The following is a 20,454-nucleotide window of genomic DNA, read 5'->3' on the forward strand; positions in this document are numbered from 1 at the left end:
TTTCCTGCCCATATGCATACTTTTGGGTGCTTAGGTGCACATSATGATTCCATAATTAGAGAGCTCCTTTATAAATACCAGTTGATGATACCAGATATTCTTGCCCAAAGAATATTTAAAGATCAGCTTCATTGTTCCTTTCAGCCATTAAGTGACACTATTCTTCCAACATGATTTCTCCTTTCGTTTACTAGCACTTACCAACCAAATGTTTTTAGTAATCTACAATATTTTTAATGTGTTCTGCTTATGTGATACAGCAGTGATCTGGTGACTGCTTGCACTTTCAGATACTGCTCATCTATCAAGGACTTTTTCAGTTTGTGCAAGAAAATGCCTGAGGGTTTTTGAATATTATCTTTCTCATTTATTTTTATTGTACTAATGATGTATTATTAGGTATTCTATCATTCCTAATGAATGTTTATTRGATAACAATAAATTATTGTCATAATTTACTGTTCAACAATGCCGTACAAGAAAAAAATCTGTGAAGTTAATAGGGAAAATACTGTTTCGGATGTACTTGTGATGTTAATTGGATTAATAATTCATCCTTCCTGTCACAAAATGCTAAGCATTGGAAGGCAATGGTTTTGTTCCAGCTCTGTGTGTAGCATATGTTTTTTGAGGTCAAATTCAACTTAGGAATTGACAATTGTTCTGTAATCTACAATCATAGCAAGATGATTTCCAAATCCCAGCTGTTTTCACACTTCTTTTAAATTATTTACCTGTAAAAGAGGTTTTACAACAAACAGCAGTTGATCAAAAAACAAACTGACTCGTTCTGTAGTTGTGTAGAAACTACCATATTGTAAAAGATGATGAAATCCCAAATTCTCTAGTAAGTTGTAGGACTTTATATTAGTATCATAGAAGATGAAAAGAACTAGAGAAAATATTACAGTGATTTTGGTCCTTGTTCTTTGTGCAAAGTCATTCCTTAAAAATCAACATAGTCCAAATAAGCCAGGTAAAAGCTCAAGTAAGTAGTCAGACTCTTTCTAGGTTGCAAAGAAAAATCAGTCTTACTGTAAATGATGGGTACTTGAGCTGTCCAAGGGAAAGGCAAGAGACTCTGTTGTGCCTAGTTAACCTAACAAAGAACAAAAAACCCCAGGATATTGCATGCAAATACTAGATTTCTTGGTACAGTATTTTATTTTTGTTGTGTTTATGGAAGTATATGCTGCAGGAGCACAAAGATTTGTGATACACGATTCTTGTTTATCCTAAAAAATCTCCTAACATCTTTTTTTAAAAAGCAATACTGTTTTGTAAATGCAATTATAGAATTTTCTACTTTAATACTCATATAAGTAGAAAGGCAAGGTTTTGTATATCTTTAAAACATGCATTCTGTGACATTTTTGTAGGATTAAAGGTTTATAAACAATGAACTATCTAAATTTGCCTTTACAGCCCTACTATTTCACCTAGAGATTGAAATGACCTTTATTTTATGATGGGGAAAAAAAACATCTACAAATGTAGTTCTGGTAGCAGAGATCTCTGACATCTAAGGCAAATAAGTTGTTTGTGGATTCTCCGTCTTGTTTTTAGTTCAGTAGTCTAGTAGCATTTCATTAGTGTGTTTGTCAAAAACAGACATTTTTGCACATAATTTAACTTGATATCGTTATATGTAAATGGATAAAAATGCTGCGTTCCTACTTAGTTCACACGAGACTTGAATTTTTGATTTTATGCTTTGTTCATGTAAGGAATTATTTGCATGGTCTTATTTTAAAGTGTTTACTCCTTTCTGAGGCAGCTTTTGTAAAGTTTGGACAAACTTTCTAATACGTATTTCAACTAAGTTACATCTCTTACTTTCAGTATGGTTTTTCTACATCCTTAGGACCCTTTATGTTAAGATACAGAATTTGATTATGACTGTGGAATCAATAGTAGAGATGTTATGGTTTGTAATTGTAAATCTTTCATCAGTCAAGATTTGTACATGTGGGGATGAGTATTGTTCTGCTCACTCTGGTGTTGGTGGTGGAATGCAGTAACAGTTAACTGCAAGGGAAGGGCAGCACTTTTCTAAATACAGTGACTTTACTTATCCTTGGCAGCCATAGCTCAGGGTGATGTCAAGGACCATTTTCAGTGAGTGTTATCTCACAAGTTTTTATGCTCAGAGAGCYCGGTTCTGTAGAGGATAATAGCTGTGTAATCTCAGTTCTTACGTCTTCTTTCCTTTAGCATCACAGTATGTGGCATTTGTCTGCTYCAGTATCAATAGTTCAAGTAGCTAATGTGTTAGTGCCATCTTCTTAAGAATTGAAGTAGCCGACCAGTTGTTTTGAACTACTGAATTTGTTGTTCTACATTGAATAAAACTGTGAACAGATCACTCTAGAGCTTATCACCTATAGGTGGAGTTTGTCTTTTTAATGCAGTGCTTTCAAATGTTTCATCATCTGTGTTAAAAGTACCAGTTACTTGTCAAGCCTGTGAGCTGTTAAAGTTACCTCCATACATCTAACTTGAAAATCTCTTCCTCTTAGTGTCCAGAATTCAAAAGACCTAGGGACATTGCTGTTGACTGGGTTGCTGGCAATATTTACTGGACTGATCATTCCAGAATGCACTGGTTCAGCTACTATACAACTCACTGGACGAGCCTGAGATACTCCGTCAACGTAGGGCAACTGAACGGACCTAACTGCACCAGACTCCTTACAAGCATGGCAGGAGAACCATATGCAATTGCTGTAAATCCCCAAAAGGGGTATGTATATTTTGACTATTTTGACTTTTTTTTTTTTGGTGATTTAAACCCAAATGCAGAGTGACAAATGATATAAGTCATGAATGTCTAAAACTTGGCCAAATCATTTCTTAATCTTTCTACTTCACTTACTTTTATGTGAAACAGGGTCACTTACGTCCTATTTTAGGTAGTTTGGGATGCTCACAGTAGTTTAATGTTTTGAGGGTTTGTATAAGCTTAAACAGATGTTTTATGTTTAATACTGTTAGGATGATGTACTGGACTGTTATTGGGGACCGCTCTCACATAGAAGAAGCATCTATGGATGGCACTCTGAGAAGGATATTGGTTCAAAAGAATTTGCAAAGACCTACAGGTAAACAATGTTTCTGTTTTTCCGGGTATCTGGCATTTGGTAACAAATATCTTATCTGAATTTCAGTTTTTCAGTTTCCAAAAGAAAATGGATATAAAATTGCTTACATTCTGGCTATCCATATGCAGTTGCCAATTAAAATTATTAATTGTATTTTCAAATGATATACCTCAGTATGACTTTTATGTAACACATTATTGTAATGATTGTAACAAAACCTGGAGATTTTACAAGGCAATATCAAAGGACTTTATATAATCAGTGAAATTACGATTTGTTCAGGCACCCTTAAAGAGGAAAATCAATTAAAGGAATGGACCATGCTGAAAGAGAATTTCACAAATTGTATTTTTCACTGTCTACTATCTGAAAACAGTTTTATAACATCCTTCYGTACTTTTCTTCCTTGGCTTCGTTATAGAAAACAAGTGTCTATAGAATCTTTTAATTTTTTGTCATGTATTTCACGTCTGCTGTCTTTGTGGAAGGAATGCATAAGAAAAACTTCAAGACATTCTTTCCCTATGACTTTAATATTTCTTTCCAAATGAAATCTTACTACTGCTGATTAGATGCAGTTGAGATTTTGCTGAATATCTGCATTCCACTGCTCCCAGATTTGTTGCTAATTATGACTTTTCCATTTCAAGTAAAGGAGAGGGAGAGTTTGAGCATTTTGGTTGGACTTCACAGTATTTACCATAAACATGACTCTCACAGCACTACTGTATGTATGAAGAATACAAAATAAGTGTTTTTTTTTTTATTTTGTATTATCTCTGGTACTAAAAAAAAAGATACATTGAGAATGTTATTTATTTACTGTTTGTTATTTAAATACTCTTATTAAATTGTGAAGAATAATTCAAAGAGGGAGAGATTGGTAACTGCTCCTAAMATTTGCACTTTTCATGTACTGTTTATCATACAGAGGTGACACATTGTGATTATGTTTGAGGAGCAATGATTCTGTTCAGATGTATCTTTCACTACTAGCATTTCATTTAAAGATTTTTTTTTTTAATGGAGTTGCAAATATAAACATATTTTTCTGGTCTGTGCATCAAATTTCCTCTCCTTCCTCTCATCTATCTATAACCGATTAATTTATGACCTTAAGAAGAGAATTTTTCAGTTATGTATAATTTCTTTTGATGTATTTTTTCTGAGTCACCTACTTACATAAATAGGAAGAGAAATACTTTTTCCCCATTCTTATAAAAAATATACTAAAACTTCAAAAGCTGAGAATTAAATTATTTTATGGTTCAAATATTTTTTACAGGATAGAGCTTTTCACATGACTTAAAATGGCATATTAATCATTTATGCATCCTCTAGTGAAACATGGACCGATATAACTATTGCAATTATTGCCTAGAGACTGGATGTTCACAATGTTATCTATCTTTTATTCTCATTTTTTCTCTCACTATCTTTCTTCTTATAAATATATATACATATATGCACACACCATAAATACTACTATTTAAGTCTTGCAACACTTTCAGCTTATTTCAAGTAAAATAATGATAATTTTATTCTGTAATAATTGTTACGCATGTAGTACTGGTAGCAAACAAATGTGTGTATATATATATACATACACACACATATTTTTAAATATATATATATATATATATACACACACATAAGCTTGAGGAAATGGCATAGATTAGGGAGACCATATCAAATCTGAATGACTTGCAGTTTTCAGCACACAGTCACTCAAATGCTACTGCTTAGAAATCTATCGATCTCAAAATAGATTTTGTTTTGGTAGAGCAAAAGGATTAGATTCCGTATTTATATTCTCACCAAGCATAGATTCCTACCTGCTGGTTCAAAATGTTTTGACACTGGAAGAAAAAGTTAAAGAAGCTGGTTGATTGAATTTGAAGGTTGAAAAAGATGTTTCATTCTTCTCAATTTTCTGTCATGTTTCCTTGTTTTCACCATTTTCTGTGTCCTACGAATATGAAGGATAAAACATCTTCAGTACCTTAGTATATTATTGATAAAGTTTTAAAATTCTGAAGCTCAGTAATACAATGTGTATTTGGATTTTTCTTCTTCTTCTTCTTCTTCTTCTTCTTTTTTACAGGTCTTGTAGTTGACCAGTTCAGTCAGCGTTTATTCTGGGCTGATTTTGAGTTATCTGTTATTGGCAGCGTTCTTTTTGATGGTTCTGATTCAGTTGTGTCTGTGAGCTCTAAACAAGGTATGAAGAACTTTTATATGATGTGATTCCTATCTTATTTTGTTTGGCAGAAATTTCATGATCCAGAGAAACTATGTAAGTTTGCAGTTCTGCAAAAAATAATGGATAATGGTATTCAGGATAGTAAATATGCATTGACTACAACTAAAAGAATGCAAATGAGGAGATTATATTTTGTAAGAAAAGAGGTTTTGAGATAACAAACTGATTTAAAATAAGACTGTGTGTTTGCTTTTTATTAATTTTATAGTTTATATATATAACATTATTAATATAATTTGGATTAAAAGTGCATTAAATAGGTTCAAAATAGGACAGCAGTCTGCTTTTTGTGTGCAGTTGGTAGTGGTGATACTAYGTCGGGTGCCACTGAGTGCTTTTTTAAGCAGTGATTCACCTGGGGCTTCTGGAAAACACGAGGAAAAATTCTTACCCCAAGGAAACTGAGCAGGACCAGATTTAAATAATCTTATTCTGTTTTTAGTAGCATTTTACATCACATCTTGCCTTTAAATTTGTGGAAGGTCCGCATCTAATGAAGGATAGTTCTAATTAGTAAAGAGACCTGATTACCGCTTCCTACAGTGAGAAATGTCACTGTGCAGCTGTGTGACTTAAGGTTTTAGAAGACAATAAATGCTCCTAATAATCTTGCTTTTGTCTCTTTCAGTTGTAATTTTTAAACATGGCTCGATTACAATCTAGCTACACTTAGTCCTAAGAAAGTTCGTGGCTGACAGAAAGACTGAGTATCATAGGCTGAGTTTTAAAATATCGTAACAGTGGTTTATGTTCTAGAAATAAATGTGAGTTTATTCTTCAAGGTAAAAAAAAAAAAAAAATAAGACAAAAGAAAACAGTATAACTAGGGAGGAGAATGCCTATAAGATGACAACCAAATAATCTGTAACATATTCAGGCTGTATTACACTGTACAAAACCCAAGAATTTAGGGCTTATAAAGGGAAAATAGTAAGCAGAGGCTTTTATACTTCTGTAACTATCATTTAATACTCAAATACAAGATCAGTAATGTGATATTACCTTTTGTCTGTTGTCACTGTTTTTAGCCACTATAGAAAAATTGCAGGGGAAAAATTGCAGAAATCATTTTGCAATGATACTTAAGAACTTGGATCCATTTAATTAGACAAGTATAAAATAATGAAGCAGAGTTCATAAATAATTTCATAAAAACAATTTGCTGAGCACTAAGTATTAATAACAGAGTGCAAAAGCAGTAGAAAGGAAGGCTGATAATTGAAACTAAATGCAAATTAAAAATRAAACACATTTTCACAGTGAAGATACATAATAATGGGAATAAGGTATCACAGGCAATGATAGGCTCTGGTTTTTTATGCCTTCAAAACAAGAAGAGGTGYATCTCTGAATAAGAAGCTATTGGCTTGTTACACGTGTGAAATTTCACAGGTGAAATTTTACAGCCTGTCCTGTAGAGAAAATCAAATTCAATTTTCTACACCTAGATCATAAAAAGGAGGAACAATAGAGCTTTAGCATCTTCGTCTTGCATTAAAGAAGTTGTGTATTAAAATAAATGTAATATGAAAATTAGTATTTCTAACATACAATGAACAAAGAAACAATGATGAAGTGTTTTATTAGGGAAAAAAATCTATGGACAGCAATATAACCTCTATTTTGTTACATGTGTCTTGTAGTTAAAATGTCTCAACTATTTTTTTTTAGCTGATATTTACAGTAGAGTTTTCATACTTTTCTGTGTTCAAGCAGCCTTTAAGACTGAGACATGAGAAAACTAATACTAAACTAGAGAATATCATTATATGTAATATTTCCTTATAAAAAGATTTCTTTTAAAAAATCAGTCTTTGTGGATACAAACCAAGTTCCCTGAATAATCCATTTTTATCCTGTAATTGCAATACAATTTAAGTTATTGTTAAGATAAAGTTATTTATTATTAAAAATGAATATATTTATGTATTATATATTTTTATCTAAGGTTTACTGCACCCACATAGAATTGACATTTTTGAGGACTACATATATGGATCAGGTCCTAAAAATGGCGCTTTTAGAGTACACAAGTTTGGCAGGAGCCTCGTAGAATATCTAAGTGTGGATGTTGATAAAGCAAAAAGTGCATTGATTTTCCATCGCTACAAGCAAATAGACTGTAAGTAATTATAATTGCCTTATATCACATATGGATTAAATTCATTTCAGAAAAGAAAAATTGCTGTAGAAAAACAGAGTTGTCACAGACCCCAAGCCCCMATCTAGGCTTAGATGACCCCATCTAGGGCTTAGAGCTTCACTCAGCTCATTCATTTTAGGCAAAATAGATGAATTAAATGAATGAGCTGAGTGAAGCTCGAAGCCCTACATGCTAAGTCCTCACAGAGTTCTCCACTTGAGTCTAGTCTACAGCGGCTGCTGGGGAAGTGTGAGGGTGTCTGTTTTGTGTGGTGCTTCCAACACACTGCTAGCATGTGTKTTACCTCCACTGGAAGAGGAAAGCTTGCCGTGGTCTCAACAGCAACTCCTGAAGATATCTCAGCCAAAAAGGCTGAAATAGTTCATTTACAGATGATGGTAAAATTATAGTAAAACTTGTCAATGTGAAATGAGAGATRYAGAATGAGRAGAATTAATGAAATTGCTAACTCATGAATGAATACTCATGTAACAGACATTTAGGTATTAAATAATCTCATTAGCACAAAACCCCAATGTTTACTTCTTGAAAGTTTTGCTTTAACATTTTTAAATTTCTTGATCCTGGAATAAATTCTGTGTTGGTATGAGTGTTGTGCTGCCTCTTGAGTGAATGTCTTCATTGACATCAGGCTACTAACACCCTCGAAACCAGAACTGTATCATAATTACATATATCTCCTTAGTCTTTCTTTTTTTTTCCTCCAATTCTATAACACAGTGCAATGATAAACAAGATAATCTTTTATATATTTCTTCTTTTCACATAGTGCCCAATCCGTGCTTAGACCTGACATGTGATTTCATCTGTTTACTCAACCCTTATGGTGCAACCTGTGCATGTCCAGAAGGAAAGTCATTGGTCAATGGAACATGCATTGATCTGAACCTATTAGGTGGGTACTGAAAACTGCATGAGAAGCAGAAAATGAAAGAAATGGTCAGTCAATACTGTCATAGTAAAAGGCTAGGTTGTGTCTGGGTAGAATTTCTAGAATGTTGTTCAACAGACCTCTTATTTMTCAGAAATGAAAATGAAATAAAAAAGCAAAAAGCATGTTTTATTCATCAAAATGAAAAATGAAGTATTGAATTTCACTAATATGAGAAGATATACATTGCTACAAGGGTTGTAATAGACACAGGAAAATAGAGTTCATGGTAATATCTATTTAATTCTTTCTMTATTTTAGGATAAATAAAGAATGTGAATTGTTCTATAGAAGGAAGACTATTAAATACTTAAAATTATTGCACTGAAGTTCTGGCCAAGCTTAATGTGTTAAGTGATTAACAGTCGGAATGAATTTTTAGTCATCCTGAATTTTAAAATTTCCAGAAATCATAGAACAGGATCTGTCATATGTGAAAAGTCAGAATGCAGTAGGATGTKCCTCTGATATTTAATTCTAGACTCAGAAATGGAAATGATCTATATTTTCATGAGATCCTTTGTACTTAAACTGCACAATTTAATAATTCAATTAATTCAAGTAAAATGTCATCATTCCATTTTTGTGGGAGAAATCTCACCTATTAAAGACTTCCTAATCTTTAAATACTGAAATAATGTAATGCAAATGTTCCAGTGTTTTATGATGTAGGATTAATTAAGCCATCCTGACTAGCAATATTTCTCTTTCTTTATCAAAAAAATGCAATATTAAAAAATAGTTTATAGAGTGAGACAATATTACAAAACTTGTCTTAATAATAATAAGCCCACTCACCATTTTGCTTTAGTAAGAGTACAGCCTATGCATTGCATTTACATCCTCATCAACTTTTGTGTGTACTGCACAATGCTCTAGCAACAATGCAGTAAAATAAAACTTAATTGTGGTTCCTCAGTGGCTGAATAGCTGTGAGTGTGAATTTATGCAACAGTTATACAATTGCACAACAGTTTTACTACAATTTCTACTGTTACAGGGGGAATTGTGTTGCTGCAATAGATGTAGTATACCCTAAATGAAGTATACTCTAAAAAATTTATCATTCTTAAGACAAAGTCAGTCTAAACACCCTGTGTCTGTGGGGAATATCTGTGCTCGTATGTGAAGGAGTCTYCATGTACCAGACACCTGCTTATCGGAGCTGGAGACTGTTCTGTCTGGCTACCTCTGTCTTGTCATCACAAGATTTTCTGTGGGTGCTATACCAATAAAATTCATTTAAATTGGCCCAAATTATTTGAGTATTGAAGAAGGGACAAGTACAAGGATACTATTTTATTGTTGTTGGTTTTGCTGACTGATGGTAATTTGAAGCCATAGTTTAAGAAACTACAGTTTTACTTGTGCGATAAGAGATTATGCCATGGTAGAGCTTTTAGGATGTTATGTTTTTATTAAGAAATATCTAGTGGCTATTACCTTATTTTTCTATTATATTTATATAGATAGACAGCAAATGCCCGGAGATAGAACACTGATATATCGATATTTTCTGGTATTATCCAAAAATTGTGATATGTTATACCATTTATAGGTTGCTGAATACATGTTTCTTAGTTTTCTGATAAATATGTATATGATTTCTTGCAATGTATTGCCTAGCATAGCTTTCTACTTGTATATTTTTCTTTCCTTATTGTAGATTGCAGGTTTTGTAGCCTCACAGGTTTCAAATTAGTATCAGACTTTAACCTCAGCATTTTAACGTACTAGCAAGTGTTTTTGCRCTCTTTTGACATTTATGAAAAAGTTTGAAATGGGTTTTAAATGTTTGTTTACTACTATTAGCACACTCAGCCTTGCAGGGATCAGCAGAGATTCCTGTCAAGATCAGACTTGGCCTCAAAGTTAGCATCTTGAATGAGCACAGCTTATGATTACTGGCAGGCTGACAAACCACTTGTGCTTACAAGATTTCTAAAAGCCTCTAACAAAGAAACATCCTTCAAATCTGTAGTAAATGCCTTTTCTTACTGAAAGTCAAGTTGTAAAACAGATTCTTTTCTTTTAAAAATTATACAAAAAGAAACGCTGAGAGAAAACAAAGCAAACAAACAAAGAAACAACAACAAAAAAAAAGGTGTGGGATCCTACAAAAGCAAGTGCAGGATCCTGGACCTAGAGAGGAATAACCCCATGCACCAGTACAGAGAGACTGGGGGGTTGACCTGCTGGAGGACAGCTCTGCAAAAGAAGGACCTGGGCTTCCTGGTGAACAAGTTGACCATGAGCCAACAATGTTCCCTTGTGGCCGAGAAAGCCAATAATGATYTCCAGAGGTGCTTTAGGAAAAGTGTTGCCAACAGGTCAAGGAAGGTGATCCTCCTGCTGAGAGTGATGAGGCCACATCTGGAGTGCTGTGTCCAGTTCTGGGCTCCCCAAGATGAGGGACATGGAATTACTGAGTAGAGATCAGCATAGAGCTGCAAAGACCTTTAGGGAACTGGAGCATCTCTCCTATGAATAGTGGTTGRGAGAACTGGGCCTGTTCAACGTCAAGAAGAGAAGAATGGAGATCTTATCAATGTGTATAAACACCTTAAGGGTGTCAATGTGTACAGAAAGGTTAAGAGTGTCAGGGAATTCCTCTCAGTACTTTTTTTCCTTGTAACTATGGCCCCAAAGTGACTCAGACTCGGCTTTCTGGAGTTCATTGGGTTTTTGTTCTTTTTTTTTCTTTTTAAACAAATGAAAATTAAGGTAGATTTGAAATCTTACATTATACTACTAATGACTTGAATCATCAAACTGATTTTTCTTCATAAGTCCTGTTTGGAAAAAAAAAGAATCTAAATATCGAATCCCCAGTAACTTTCTATGAGAATTAATCCATATTGCTCCAGACAACTGCTTTAGCAACATCTGTTATAGCTGATTAAAACAGCTTTTTGCTTTGCTTTGGGTTTTTCAAGCCAGAAAGTTGTTCTGAATGATATTCAAAATATTTTTAAAACAAACTCAAAACTASTTCCACTTTGTTCTTAGCAAAGCTTTCGTCTTTGGTTTTTCTTTTATTTTTTTTCTGTAACTGATTTGTGTCCCTGTAGATGATTGATGGAGCCCAAAATTTTTTTCTGATTTATGCTAACTGCAACAGATATGACTTTTTTCATTCAGACGCTTTCCTTTTGTTTTTGAATGGGTAGGGTACTATCTTATATTTACAAAAGAAACCTGATGATATATAGACACTTGCTTTACTATATCTAATTACCTATGACACAGAGAAGCCAAATATGTTATTAAAAACATGAAAGTGAAATGAAGATTTGGACTGGAAGAAATGTTGTGAATCTCAGGAATGAGCACGAGTCATGGGATACTCCTGGGAGCTCAGTGTTTTGGAGCTGAACATTTATTACTTTCATTTGAGCAAGGGGATATTTGTGCTTTCTTGGCTGGAGGAAAAATTACAGGGCTCAGATGTGATGTTGCTTCTGCAAGCACATGAAACCGTTAATTTATGACGATCTTTCCTGCAGTGCATTTTGGTGAACACTTGCCCATTTCACACTGAGACTGCAGCACAGCCAATGCTCAGTCTGGGGGTGTAGAGTTAATCCCTATGCACTTTACTTTTCACCCACAAATTCTGCCTCAGGGACTTTTACTACCAAAAGCTCTGGCRGTTCAGCCAATGCTATCTTCTTGATTTCTGTCCTGCTTTCAACCTTTAGTTTCTTTATTTATTTATTCATTTATTTATTGATAGCAAATAGAACAGTGGTCAAACATAGAAAGCTCTTTTTTTGTTCACAAGAATCTATCAGTTACAGCAGTATCTTCAGTGTTTACAATGGGTATATTCTATTGGGACTGATACTTTCCTAGAAAAGAAAAAATGTGTTAGAACACAGCTGGTATTTGTCTATTTTTTCTCATTGTGCATCATTTTCTTAATACATAGTTCCATATAGAATTGTAAAGTAAATGGACTTTACAAAAAGAGCAATGAAGTGGGCTTCAAAAAGGACCTTGCTGACCTTTCAGCAGAAGACAAAATTATCAGTCTAGGGAAGAATATATAAAATTACATAACCATTTACTTTTTAGCATGTCTAGTAGTAGCTAGCCAGTATTAGATATTAGCCAATAGTTTAGCAAGTGAAATTACTTACCTCTGACATTTAAGATTTAATTTGGACAGCTGAGATGTGTTGGAGTTGGAGTTCCAGCAGGGTCTGACCAGTGCTGACTTTCCTCAAGATACAAACATTTCTTATTAAAAAAAAAACTTTTCTTTTTCTTTATTCCAGTAGGGTTTACTTACTAGAGATGTTCCCAGTTCTTCTGGAGCTTTATTCACTAATTCAAATTAAGAGTATTCAGTCTTTCATAATCATTCTTCTGTGTTTCTTTCCTGTATTCTTTTTTTCTTACTGTTTTCTACAGGACTATTCCTTTTTTTCCACTCACAAAAGCATCTGATTCCTCCTTTGTACTCACTTGCTGTGAATCGGCAAAAGTAATTTGATTCTTGTATCTACTTTCAGACAACAAAACAGCAGCAGTAAAACCCTTATATTATTAAAGTCTAACACAGGATTTCAAAACTAGCTTATCCGTTACATCTTTCAATTCTATTTCTTAGGTTACTTAAACTCCAGAATTACTGAAGAAACTTTTATTTGATTGTTTCATAGTTAAGTCACATTTAASCTCTTGTTTTTAAAATATTTGATAGAAAAAACAGAGAATATTAATAAATCTGTGATGATCCAAAATACTGCATCATTTCTTATTTTTCTTTCTCCTTTCTTTCTCAGAAACTTTCTTGATTCAGCATCATAAAARGTTATTTAATACATATTGCATTTAAAAGGTATGGGACATGAGTGTCCCAATCTTTAATAGCCAATTGGATTAGAAAAGCTGTACCGCAGGCAATTTTTGATCCAGGATTTTATGAAAATATGAAAGATAGTATTTCCTGGTTAGGAATAATTATGGATAATTATGGTTAATTAAGTTAGGATAATTATGATGTTATAATTTTCTTGATTATGATGAAGAAAAATAGGCTGATATCTTAAAATTTTTGGTATAGGTTCATAAAAGTGAGCACTTTCTCCATACTTCAGTGTTATTTATTCATTTTTTTACTAAGCTCTGCTCTATAAACTCATGAGCAACGATAAATAAAATAGATAAGCTAAGCAAAAAAACCCAAAAGTTTCTGTCCAGTAAGATATGCTACATTATTCGCTTAAACAACTTCTGTAACAAGTAACTGAAGAATGGTTCATGGGACATCAAAGGATTTAATGAGGCACCTAAATAAGTAAAATCCTGAGGCATCTTCAAACTCCCAAATGCAAAGTAGCTTTGTTACAACAGATTTATATCACCGGGGTGGATACCAGTAAAATAAAGACATTTCATATTTTTATTCTAAACAGCAAAATTTGTGGGGTTTGTACATGTTCTGCCAGTCAAGTCCCCTGCGACAGCTTCCAGGTGCTTTGTCTCCTTTCCACTTTGTGTGCGAGAAGGGCCACAGCGTCAGGGACACAAAAGGCAGGTGAAGACCTTTGCTTCTTGCAAGTCTTTACACTGCAATCTGATCCTGGGTTTGACTTGAGCACCATCTCAGCGCTCACCTTGACAAGAGGTACCCAAACCCTTATGAGGAGGAGAGTAGAAGAGAGAGATATGGGTTAGTCTACATGAAAGGCTACTGCAAAAGCTCAGTTGTGTTCCTGAGCTCTGTAGAGTCTGTGCTTAACAGAATGATTCTCAGTGCCTTGATCACGCTTCAAACAGAGCCCAAAACTTACAGATGAGATGTCTCAGCTGCAAAACCTTAGCTCTAGGATATCACATTTTCCTAAACTCAGCACTTGCAAAGCTACCTCTTACTTTAAACAGCAGGAGTAAGTGGTAACATGCTTATGTCAATCAGTCTTGGATCTGGACAAGTGTAGGAGATAAAGGATACATGCACTGTTTTTCATATGTTGTTTAACTAAAACTTCTTAGTTCAACAAAACATCATTGTTACTGACGGATCTATTAYTGAATGGTCTCCATGTTTGCATTGTCCCTCTGTGAAAAGGACAGGTTGAATGTCCTTCAATATAGRTTCGACTGCTGGATTAGTTAAACATCAGTCTGGCTTCACAGAATTCATTTTGCTGTGTGAGAAATGAAAGGCTTTATTGTTGAAGGCGTATTTTGGTCTGGAAATGTGCTTGTCCTTCTCTTTCAGATTACAATTATTTGGGTGTTTGAGCATTGCATGCAAGCTATTCTGTAATTAWTTTCTTGCTGGTGTCATGGAATGATTTTATTTCTTGCTCATTGACGTGAATAGAGAGTTATTTCTCATTGTATTTCCAAGACGGGCACAACTTTAATTGAAAATAACTTACRGAAAGATTGAATCCAGTCTGCTTGGGATTTGTATTACCCAATAGATGAGAGCTAAGAAAGTGGCACCACCTTCGTGAACACTTGATGAGTGCATGGTGGAGGCCCTGGCTTTCGTACAGCAGAGATTATGTTGTTTGGGGGAAGAGGAGAGCATCCTGCCCTCAGCCTGGTCTAGCACTCCTGACAGCCTTTCCAAGGAGAGCTTATATTCTCCTAAAAGYACATTTTATTTAGCACTGTGGAGCAGCAGTAGCAGTTTGCAGTGATTTTCCCCTGCCTCTCTTAGTTATTGGGAGCTGCATCTAAAATGTCTGCAAGTGCTGGTTTGCCAGTTACCTGAGATGGAATTGTAGAAATTACTGAGAAGTCCAGTAACGTGCATGTGTCTTTGCTGCAGATGATACGTGCAAGCTGGCGTGTGAAAACGGAGGGAGGTGCGTTATAAACGAGAAGGGTGAGCCCCGCTGTCACTGCTGGCCGCGCTATTCCGGGGAGCGATGCGAAACCAACCACTGCCACAACTACTGTCAGCACGGGGGAACCTGCGGAGCCTCCATCCTGGGTAAATATGTCTGTGCAGCGTTAGGATCTTGCTATAATGAGTGGCCTTAATCTAAGCGTTTGGATTTATTCCTTGCTTCTTATTATATTTTTTTTCTTTTTGTAGTCTCATTGTGCTCAGTCTAAGCACAAACTATACACAATATAGCAGTATATACTGTGCATATACGTTATACTAAATTGTCCTTTTTATTTACATATCTCAGTGTTTAAGCAGAAATAAATTACATCCCACGAAAGGGAGCAGATAAGTATTCATTATAAAGACACAAATGTTAATGCATAGAAAGGGAACTGTAAAAACAAGGTAAAAGCCAAAGCCTAACCACATCTGGAGGCCAGCTCCTCTCATACATCCTTCCCACACCACCCTATATTCCTTGCCTTCTATCTAAATACTACCTTGAAATTTTTAGGTGCTACTCCTAAAGTTTTAGGTGCTCTTGGTCTGTGCGTAGAAGTATTTACTTAAGCTAGACTTGTGTGACCTCAGTCTTTTACCTATGTCTTATTAAAATGCAGAAAATTAAGCATTTTCCTCATGTGTCTCTCAGGAAAATTCAGTTGATCAGAATTCAAATCCTTTGTTTGCTTGAAGGAATTTGAAATCACATCTCTTATCTTCTTTGAGATTATCCGAGCTGCCAAGCCAGAGATATTTGGGAGCTGATCTTTGTCCCTTATATGTAGCYTGTGTAATGTAATTAAACAGTGTTTGGGCTAGAGAGAGGAAGTGTGATAAGAAGTGCTCTATAACTTCGTAATTATGTTAGAACGGGGAAGCTTGAGTTTTCTGCTCCAAGGAATATTTAAATATTTGATTCATAGCAGAACAGCTAGAGGGGCAGTTTGAAGTCTAGGCTTTTCTCAGAGAAGTCTATCACCTCCTAAGGATGATGTGAATCATTTCCTCATGTGTGATGGCAAAAAAAAAAAAATCTTAGTTTCTGCAAGAAAAGTGCAGACACTTGACCTTAAAAGAGGAGCTTGTGACTGTTTTTTACAGATGGAGGGAAATAGCTTCCTGCAGTGTTGGAAAATCAAGTGTTTTAGTTGCTATGATGGAAGTTTACAACCTAGATCTTGGCATGTTCCTCATCATTTAATGTTAATTAACTTAGTCTATTTATTTTAGTTAAATTTGCCTTCTTTCCTGTACTGGTTTTTGTGGATCCTTGCCTTCTTCCTATCTTATTACTTTATGAGATGTGGTGCAAAAATCCAAGTGAATCCAAATCTAGTAATCTATTGTSTGCCAAACCAAGCATTTTCAGTTCTGAATCATTTGGAGTTAATAATATCACTTATAGTGCATATCAGTAATAATGAGTACATATTAGATAGTGAGAATTATTTTTAGTTGATCTTGATCAATTATTCTTGAACCTTCTTCTAACAGCTCATAGAACTACTGACAGAAATGATAACTTGAGATTTGTATCAATTTAGTGAGATCAATACATGTTTAGTGAAGATGTGCAAGTGAAAGACACACGTGTAATTTAAATGACATTTCACCGTCACCCAAACAGACTATATTTAGTCCCACATCTCTTCATATCTAAAATTTAGCTGCTACTTCCATGGAGTTCCATGGAATAAACTAATAATAAAACTTAACTCTTATAACTCTTCTCACTTGTGAAGCCTGCAGAAAACTTTGGAGTTTTCTTCTTTTGGGCAGTAACCACACACCACTTTATGATTTTGGCAATCCAAATCTTTAAATCTTTAACTACTTCAGAAGTTTGCTGTACCACACCTGACCGAAGCATGCCAAGCTTTGTGGGATGAGACCAACGTGGAGCCATTCTTGCTCATTGCCAACGGAGAACTGGATCTTAAAATTGAAGCTGCTGCCTCTGAGTAGAAATAGGGCACCTCACCTCACTCCCGAGTCTGTCTGATGTCCAAAGTTATGTACTGGACATACCTGCTTATAGGAATGTTCTTTGGCTGCCTTGTTTCTCTTTTTTTTGTTTGATCATTTTTTTAATAATAATCATTTTTCAATTTAAATAGATCTCATATATGCCATTTCTATTTCATGAATGTAGCTATGCCTTGGAGCCAGTGCCATAACTTCCATATGCTTAAGAYGTGGAAAAAGTACCACGGATCTTTCCAAATCAAGGGGACTCCATCCATCATTCKAGACAAAATTTACAAAATAATCCCCAAATGATCTTCCCTGCAAGCCTTTCCCCTGATCCTATAAATATTCTCTTGAGAAGAAATCTCTGATTCTATCAGGCTGTATTTCTTATCTATATCAGGCCATAATTCCTGTCTTCCTGAAACAAACTACTATATCAGCAAATAGCCTAGTTTAATCCATGGTATGTTGAAGTTGTTAGGTATTTTATAAGAGGAAGCTAAACTAGAACACCTCAGGTGCACATAGGACAACACTGCACCCAATACATATAATCAATTAACAAAACTTATTTTATAATTCTTTAAATATTTTTACAGCAACAATTTCCTTTTTCCACTAAAATATACCACTGTGCTGAACATCATTCAGTCAGTGCACTCAATCAGTGCACATTTGGCTGCCAGAACTGCACATACAGTTCTGAGTTTGGCCTGAGGGTGGGAAAGCCAGCAGAGACCAGCACCCACTGCCTCCCTTCTCATTATCTGAGCCTTCAAGGAAGGGCTGATCTGCTTTGTCAGACTCATGTGAGGGTTATTAGCATACACATTGCTTTAATGTTGCACATTGCAGCAACTGGGGATATATAGGTTCTGTATTCACTGGAATCCTTCTGTTTTTCCCTCATGGTTATAGAACTTTAGCACTGTAGTAAGTGCCCAGATTTCAAATACTGCACCCTACCAGACTGATCTGTCGCTGGCAACAGGTATATTAATTAAAAATAAAATAATATATTTGTAGGGATTCTTTCATGTCTTGAAAGTACAAAATTACTATGGAAATTAAGTCAGTCCAATACCATTTTCATTTATTTTACTCAACTATTCCTATCTGTGCATACCAGTTCCCACATGAAAATATTCATGACCAATTCCTCAAGAAGCAACAGTTACATTTTTCTTCCTTTAATCAATTGGCTTATCAAACTCTCATACTAAACTGATGCAAAATAGTTGCACATATTTTCCAAATGTTCTTCCTTTTATTTATTCAAAATATTTGAGCTTTTTCCTCTGAAAGTTGCCTATGAGTGCTAGCGCCAATCCAAATTCTATCTGCAAAAGAGAAGTTACCGAGATAACTTCAGCTTCTTTGGAATCCAGCTTTCTTCAAAGCTCTAATTGCCCCCATTGATCCTCTTGTAGTGTCCAGCTTAGGCAGCCTGGAGGCAGTCTATGCAACAAGTGTCCTTCTCCATGCATCCTCTTTTGGACCTGTGAGTGCAGTTTTATTGCATAGCTGCAAGCAGGTGCCTCTGGGCTACTACCACTGTAAGCAAGGGCAACCACACCAGGACACCGTGCACATGCTGGYATGGAGCAAACACGGTAAGCGTGGGGCAAAATTAGGTCTTGATGGGATGTTGGCTCATCCTGGCTGCTTTTACCAATGTTTTCTGTCTCCTCGTGGGAAACTTCTTCTGTTACGTGCCACTGGTGTTTGGTATTCTCCCCTTGGAGGAAAATGAACTCTGTAGGGTCACAGCTGCTATGATGCTTCCCTAGCAGTCAAGGATTTTCCTTATCACTTTGAATGCTGAGGTAGACATATCCTGAAAACAAATATTTCAGCATACTCTGATATAAATAAAATGACACAGTATATACAATTCACTTCAACTGAAAGCGAGCGTGTGTTCTCTTTCACCACCATTGTGGTTATCACCAATGTGATAACCAATTGACTAAATTGCATAGTATTACTTGTTTTTTTAAATGTGATGCTGTTAAATCTTTGCTCGATGTGGTAAGTTGTAGAACCTCATTATCTGCACACAAATGTTAATTTGTTAAACAAATCCCACTGGCAAGTCAGGGATTATTCACTGTTGGTTTACTTACTGCTAAGCCTTTTGGCAAATTCCTATGTGAACATTATATAGCTAGAGATTGGGGCAGCTTTAATTAAAATTTATAAGTTTATGACAGTTGTATTGAACTACAATAATTGAACAAAGGAAATGTCATCAGTTAATTAAAAGTACACATCCGAGACGTGTAATTAAAAGTTTGGTTATAATAATGAACACTTTCCAGTAGACTGAATTAGTGGGAATTTTGCAGAAAAAGATGTTGACATGAAAATGCACTTGTTTTTTTTTTTCTTAAAGTAAGAATGTTTGAGCAATAATTTACTAAATGGCTTGAATATATTAACTAGATTTAAATAGCTCACAAAATTACTTAAATACATCCTTATACTATATTTATTGCCTTAAGTGTTTGCCTAATCACGTAGAATTATGATGTTGTGTCAAAATAAATGGAACAGTGTTACTTCTTTTCACTGAATGAAAATCAATTAAATACTGGCTTCAAAATATTAAAGATTTTGAATGAAGTAGATATCTAATYAGTCTCAAAAGCGTTCAGTGTTCTATTTTGTAAGCAATCAATACAGGTGAATTTGGAGATACAGCGGTGAATGTATTTCCATCACTTGTGTCAGGTTGGTGCCTGTGTCAATAGGGGCAAATAATAAATAGGGGCAATAGTGTCACTAAAGTGTCTTAAGGAAAGGATGGGTTAAAGYTAGGATGCTGCCCTGTAGTAAGTCAAGAAAAAGAAGATATAATTCTTATGTGGAATTGTAATGRGGAAGGAAAAGCTCCAAATAGTGATTTTTTTTTTCTTTCTTAAAGTTGKTTTTTTTCCTGTTTTGCATAAGATAGATCAGAAAATGGATAACTGAGATTTTAAATTTGAAGGAGTTAGCAGTACATAGAATACATCCTTAACTATTTTTTTTTCTGTACTGTAATGTATGTTGTGAATGTTCCTGTCCACAACCACAGTGGTGGTGGCTGAGGTCAGGGATTGCAAAACAACTTTACTGTTCTTTCTGTACAGCTCTAGACCTGAAACATCATGATCAAAG

At 34.9% G+C, this 20,454-nt stretch overlaps 1 protein-coding gene across 1 annotated transcript in view; it reads left to right on the forward strand.

Moving 5' to 3' along the window:
• The window catches only part of LRP1B (LDL receptor related protein 1B), a 264,021-nt gene that overhangs the window by 215,160 nt on the left and 28,407 nt on the right, over positions 1 to 20,454 (forward strand). The window contains exons 76-81 of the mRNA XM_026040854.1: positions 2,520 to 2,743; positions 2,995 to 3,101; positions 5,206 to 5,322; positions 7,313 to 7,486; positions 8,298 to 8,423; positions 15,253 to 15,417. Of these exons, the coding sequence (XP_025896639.1) occupies positions 2,520 to 2,743; positions 2,995 to 3,101; positions 5,206 to 5,322; positions 7,313 to 7,486; positions 8,298 to 8,423; positions 15,253 to 15,417 (913 nt within the window). The remainder of the gene's footprint in view (positions 1 to 2,519; positions 2,744 to 2,994; positions 3,102 to 5,205; positions 5,323 to 7,312; positions 7,487 to 8,297; positions 8,424 to 15,252; positions 15,418 to 20,454) is intronic.

The sequence above is a fragment of the Nothoprocta perdicaria genome, unplaced genomic scaffold (assembly GCF_003342845.1).
Source record: "Nothoprocta perdicaria isolate Ctin4 unplaced genomic scaffold, notPer1 scaffold_27, whole genome shotgun sequence".
Classification (NCBI taxonomy): Eukaryota; Metazoa; Chordata; class Aves; order Tinamiformes; family Tinamidae; genus Nothoprocta; species Nothoprocta perdicaria.